Raw genomic sequence first — 6,165 nt, 5'->3', positions numbered from 1 at the left:
ATGGCCCTCTGCTGAGGCCATTGTGTGGGGGAGGGGAAAATTGGTTTCGTAAGAGAGTGTGTATTTCTGTGTCTATGTGTGTCTATATACGGACAGAAAATGGCTTTCTGCACTGCAGATGTAATAACTTGAGGCATAAGGGAAAGGGTGGGAGGGAGGGGGCAGTTCAATTACAATTTCCTCCACTCCCTCGGCCTCACTCCATGCCAAGTAATTCATTTCAGAGGCAATTACCAACAGGACCACAGCCCAGCCTGCTTGTCTAACTCGAATGGATGAGCTGTCACAGCCGGTGTGTGTGTGTGTGTGTGTGTTTGTGTGTTGGGGTGGGGGGCAGGGATGCTTCAAGCTGCTCCGCATATACTCACAAACAACACATCTGTGGGGATGAGCAAAAACACTTCTTAAAGATAACCGCACTGACACATCCACACAGAATATCTGGCAACACATCTAAATCCACAGAGATATCCCGGGGTGCTAATCATTAAGATCACAGAAATCTTTGATAATTTTGATCTATGAGGGAAATCTCATTGTATCTCACACAGATTAACACACTTCCTCTGAAGTGGTTTTCAACAACAACAAAAACAGCAACACTAGGATGAAACTGTGTGCAGTTGGTTAAAAAGAGACATAATCCTGGTGACAGCCCTTATCATTGCATCATTGCAATTCCTTCACAGCCACTCACCTTTAGGCTGATTGATGCTAATGTCTTGTTGTTCCTTATTCATCACAAAACCATCATCAATGCATGTAAATACTTTGTAGCATTAGAGAACAAGGCTACAGCAGCCACACATATTTTTCTGCCATTTATTTCTATGTCCTTTGGCAATAAGGTTTTGTGGGCCTAGTTGGCTGTGAGGATAAGGGCCGTGTAGATTGTGACTGCTGTCTGCCTGCTGACTCAAATCTAAGTGTAATGGAATTACTTGCAATTTCCCTGCCTCCCCGCTGGTCCAGCCCAGAGTAACAGAGTCCCTGAATAAAGGCGAACACACACTGCAACATTCACAGTTTCTGTGATGTCGTGCAAAGTGGTTTCAAAAAATATTTCAGTGAGGTCAGGCAAAGCAAAAGTCTCTGTTATGCCATATGCACTCATTCTCTGCTAGCCTTGTGGGGCAGAGGCAGGGTCAAACTCATTTCAATTCCTCAAAGTTCAGAAGTAGAATTGGACATGAAATTGAAAAAGGAAAAAAAGTGCTGATAATGAAAATGAAATGAAATTGACCTCCACTCTGACAGAGCACACGTAGAGTTATAAAGGACTGACTGAGGAAATATAAATGAATTAGGGTCAAAGAATGAGATATACGAAGTAGATTTCAGCTTTTCTACTCTGGCAAAAAAGATGGTGTGTGATGTACACATGCACTCGCATCTGCAAACTGCACACACCTCTAGGTTAGGAAGTGTATCTCATTTATTATGATGTCCCAATGATGAGGCATACATACAGAAAGAGAAAAAAAAAAGGGAGATGACATATTGGTTACCTGCTGATACGTTCCTTCAAAAACAACATCAAATGAATTAGTCGCAACCTCTAGGGTTATTGTATATCAGTGAAAATAAATCATATGCTACAGTATGCAATAACTGACCATTTGGTTATTGTTGGTATATCAGTGTTGACTGGTACAGACACAAGCTGTCTTTTGGGTTGGGATGATAGAGAGTGGGGATGGGGGGGTGGGTGGGCTTGTGGTTTTCTGGAGACCCTGATCAGGCAAAATAACGTCAAAGTAAACACATAAGTATTCATCTAGTCCCGTCAGTCCACAGCGTGTGGTATGATAGTCTGTATGCAGGCTACATGGTAAACAGACAGCAATTCATACCTACTGTACTCTGGAAAACCCTTCTAAACTGTGCCTCGACTCAATGCTAGCTCACTTTCCTTCCTTTTTCCTTACTGCAGGTACACAGCTATCAGTTGCTGTTTAGTTAAAAGAAATGTTTGACCCTTAGCTCTAAGTCCATAATAATCTGTAGTTGGCTTTGAGGTAGATGAGCGTCTCCAGGTTCTTTGGTAAGATGCGGCCTCTCTCTGGCCGCAGGCAGCGCTCGGCAGTAGTGAAAATACTCCCCACCACAGTGCCACAAGCAGGTATGGTAAACGCCCTCTTAGCCACCTGGGCAAGTAGAGGAAAGTCAATTGCTTTACGCCGCCAGAAATGCAAAGCCTCCTCATCTGTGGGTTCCTCTCGTAGATACACAGTTAACTCCTGCTCTAGGCTCTTGGCCTGTGTTGTGGGTCTCTGCTTGATGAAAGAGAACAGCTTGCAGGGCCGAGAAAGTGAGGAGACCGGCGATGGAGCCGGAGCAGGAGGAGTCTTGGATTGAGGGTGTAGGTCTGTGTTGGGGTTTCTGGGGCTGGAGGCTGTGGAATGTTTGGATAACTCCTCTATGAGAACTTGTCTGTGCCAGTCAGGGTTGCTGCTCCATGTAAGCTTGAACTGGGGGTCCAGAGCAGTGGCAGTGATGTAGAGGGGGTCCTCCAAGATAGGGGCCAGCCAACGCTCTACAGCCTGGCTGAGGGCCACGAGGAGAGAGGGGCAGTGAGGGGTTGATGTTTCAGAGAGATGCTTACGAAGGCCCAGAACACATGGCAGCCCCAGGCTGATGGACACATGTCTGTGTGTCTGTATGTCTGCCTGTCTGTCCCCATGCACCATGTCCCAGGCCTCAGTGAAGGGCTCCAAAGTGTCAGTGAGCTCCCTCAGGAGGGCTCTCTCAGAGGCACCCAGCGCCAACTCCCCTGGACCACTCACCTCCTCCAGGAACTCTACTGAGTCCAACAGCCGTCGAAGCACCTGCATCAAAAATGAAACAAACGAGTAAATATTTTGAAGTAATAATTTTTTAAACCATGGAAACACACTCTTGATGAAGGCTACAATTTCTGAGTCTCATAATATAAGTCTTAATGATACAACCACATATGAAACTCACTCTATGAAACGATGTTATGATGGTCACATAATGGTAACAATTTACCCCTATGTAGCATTTATAAGCGGCATATAAAAAAACAATAAAAGGTTCATAAAGCACTATAATGTAGTTGGAAGAACATAGTGATGAATTTGTTACATTAACTCTTCCTGTGAAACTTCACTAACTAATGCAACTGGTGATTGACAATATTGCAATATAACATTGTAATCATACAAAATATCCTCATAAAATTGTTGACATACATCAATAAACATTTCAAAATGCTCTTATATCTGTTTACAATTACTTCATAACATGTTATAAATAATTTATTATCTGTATTAGAGTTGTCCTGATGTACCGTTACTGCCAATAACAGTGACATTTAAAAACATATGACATATGATAATATCATGAGGGCAGATGTTAGGCCTTGTGGATATTTTTGTTTATCAGTTCATTAGGTGTAATTGTTCTTCTTGTGTGCTTTAGTCGAGTTATGGTTACAGACTCTCTCTCCACCTCCCTATACTTGTATTTCAGTCTAATTAATTTGCCCAAAAATAGAAAAAACACACAATAAATAAAACTATAGATGAATTTCACTGATTTTCTATAGTTATCACAATAATATTGTTATCATGAATTCTTTTGGCCACAATGATCTTGTACTGAAAGTCTGATATCATGACCTCCCTAGTCTGTATACTACTTATGTGTAATGACTGGTAATATTACATACCTTAAGCTGAGCAGCCCAGTCTCTTACTGCTGGAGGGGTATTTCGTGGTCCCCCCATTGTCAGCCCAGTACCATCAAACACCTGGCTGAGTTTCTCAGGTGGGACAGCAGAGGTAATGTAGTTGTAGAAACAGGCTGCCTTGGCCAGTGTGGAAGAAAGCTGTGGACAGGAGCGTAACCCCTCTCTAACACACTGTTCAAGAGAGCGAGAGAAACAGTCCACCCGACAAACACCTAGACCCTGCTCCCATGAGTCCTCCCATTCACCTTCATCTCCCCCATCACCATGGCCATTACTGATGCCTTCTTCCACATCATTACCATTGCCCACCTCTTCTTCATCATTGTCCTCTTGCAGATTTGCGAGAGGAGAAATCAGAAAACCCGGAAGACAACATGGCTTTATGGTTGTTGTTGCCAGAAAAGGGTCTGCAACAACACGAAATGCTCTCCCCGACACCCCATGAGAGTGACATACTTCATCAAAATCTGACAGCACACGATTCCCGGAGCTGCTACCAGTCAGGGGAAGGCACGCCAGCAGAGCTGAACGCATTTGCCAGTCAGATGTAAGAAAATGGCAGGTGACACCAAGGTATCTACGGAGAGAGACAGAAGACTCAGCAGTGAGAGACTCAAACCAAGTTGGAATTGTGTTGTTTTTGGCTGATTTACGTCCTTACCCTGATGTGGCTCCAGAAAAGCCCCTCCAGAGATCCAGGCTGAGACTGAGCGCGTGTGCTGAGGCCAGGGCTTGACGGGTAGTCAGCTGGACTTGGTAGGCATAGGCTGGGAGGAGCTGGCTGTGGATGTAGTGCTGAGGCTCTGGAGTGTAACGTGGCTCCAAGAGCTGCAGCAGCTCTTTGAAGCCTTGATTTTCCACTATGGACACTGGCTGCAGATCACGCACAATCATCTTAGCTATAGCCTCAGAGATCAAAACCTAAGGTGACAAAACCCAGTGTAAAATACCCTTATTTGATGGCAGTCGATGTCATTGCAATGCCACACTGAATATCGTAACACTTGTTATAGGATTACATAAATAGTAGGACAAATTATTTGCATCTCAATTGGTGATGGACTATAATGCACACCTGACGTGGGTCATGTCTGTCAAACTTGGTCACCCCTCCTCCTGAACCTCCTCCTACTCCTCCCTCCACAGTTCCCATTCCTCCAACACCTCCTCCTCCTCCTCCTCCTCCCTGTCCAGTAGTGATGGGAAGAGTGTAGCGGGTATTCCCTCCTCCATTGCTGGTGAAACTGTGCAGGGAACCAGAGGAGTAACCCTCTCTCTTCATATCCTTCCTTTTCACAAAGTCATCATACATAGCCTGGTGCTTCCGCTGAATGGGAGAGAGATGGAGAGGGACACCACAATGTTATTGGTTGACAGGCAGAACACTTAAATCAGTGTTTAGATGTATACATCTCTTAACCATACTGTCTTGCCTAAATATCAGTAGGCTAAAAAAGGCTGTCATTACAGTCAGGTCTGTGCAGCTGGCACTGTGTATGCATTAAAAAGATGCTGTGGGGCCAGCTGGTCAGCTGATGTTGATAGAAATATGGTAAGACTGAGAATAAGTGTTGAGGATTTGCACAATACATTTTATTTTGAAATCATTACCTTGAGATGTGTTACGAAGTTGGACGTGACGCTCCGTTTCGCCTGGATTCTCGTACCACAAGCCTTGCAGTTGGACTCGATTTTGCCATTTTCACCTTCAAACACAATATTAAAGTAATCCAGAATAGACACCTTCGAAACTGACGCCATTGGAGCCAACAATTCCTCTGCTCCAGAGTAAAATCAACTTGCGATCAAGGGCAATCTGAGTCTGAGGTATCAATCTCACCTCGGCTCTGATCATGAGCGCAGGCCAGCGTGTTTACTTCCCAACCCCTGATCACACATCAACAAATGTTGCTGCCAGTTGCGCAGACAAAAGAAAATTGAATTTGAGGCAGGAGTTAGCGTCGCTCGCTCGTCCGAAATCGGCCACAATCGGGCTACGGGGGCTGCTGCGGATGTCTGGAAACATCAATAATCTAACAGTCAGGGTACATCCGTTGCTTCTGCGCTCCCATCCGTCGATCGGACGCAAGTGGAGGGGAGGCAGAGCAGTGTGTTTCATGGAGGCATGTAGACAGTGTTATAATTGGACCAGGAAGCACACACAAGAAACGGGAGTTTCGTATCCCATTTCGACAGTTCCCGGTAATGCTCGGCTGTCCCCAGCCAAGATGCTTGAATCTAAGGGTGGTGGCGCTCGGTCAGATGTTTTTAATTTACTCATGTCGTTATGATAACAGGAGGCAGTTTTCCTCTGATATTGTAGCATATCCAATAAGATCCGACAGTAAGGTCAGATATCTTTATTTCGAATGTCATGAAAAAAAAGCCCTAAGAAAAGTAAGTCTTAATAATAAATAAAAAGTCTTCATGAGAGACCATATGGTACCACT

General features: G+C 44.6%; 1 protein-coding gene across 2 annotated transcripts; it reads right to left on the bottom strand.

The window, feature by feature from the left end:
* Positions 1-1,417: 1,417 nt before the first annotated feature.
* LOC139620598 (zinc finger BED domain-containing protein 4) lies at positions 1,418-6,054 on the bottom strand. 2 transcript variants are annotated; one of them, XM_071476294.1, is made up of 6 exons: positions 5,327-6,054; positions 4,791-5,042; positions 4,377-4,636; positions 4,172-4,292; positions 3,695-3,853; positions 1,418-2,828 (listed from the first exon to the last, which is right to left on the bottom strand). In XM_071476294.1, exons 1-6 carry the CDS (start codon positions 5,474-5,476, stop codon positions 1,986-1,988), a joined length of 1,785 nt encoding a protein of 594 aa, XP_071332395.1. In that variant the 5' UTR covers positions 5,477-6,054; the 3' UTR covers positions 1,418-1,985. The 2 variants fall into 2 exon arrangements, with proteins under 2 accessions (XP_071332395.1, XP_071332394.1); XM_071476293.1 differs by having other exon boundaries at positions 3,695-4,292.
* Positions 6,055-6,165: the final 111 nt, after the last annotated feature.

Source organism: Trachinotus anak, unplaced genomic scaffold (genome assembly GCF_046630095.1).
Source record: "Trachinotus anak isolate AG129_WGS33_773 ecotype Australia unplaced genomic scaffold, CSIRO_AGI_Tana_v1 ptg000004l, whole genome shotgun sequence".
Lineage (NCBI taxonomy): Eukaryota > Metazoa > Chordata > Actinopteri > Carangiformes > Carangidae > Trachinotus > Trachinotus anak.
Note: the sequence above shows the minus strand (reverse complement) of the source record. Positions and strands in the feature narration are given on the sequence as shown.

Bases quoted from the DNA above. Each gene is read 5' to 3' on its own strand.
- LOC139620598 (XM_071476293.1), bottom strand. From the start codon at position 5,476: ATGGCGTCAGTTTCGAAGGTGTCTATTCTGGATTACTTTAATATTGTG. The intron at 5,043-5,326 runs GTAATGATTTCA...TCTCCCATTCAG, and splicing joins ACTTCGTAACACATCTCAAG to CGGAAGCACCAGGCTATGTA. The intron at 2,829-3,694 runs GTATGTAATATT...TTTTTGATGCAG, and splicing joins ACTGGGCTGCTCAGCTTAAG to GTGCTTCGACGGCTGTTGGA.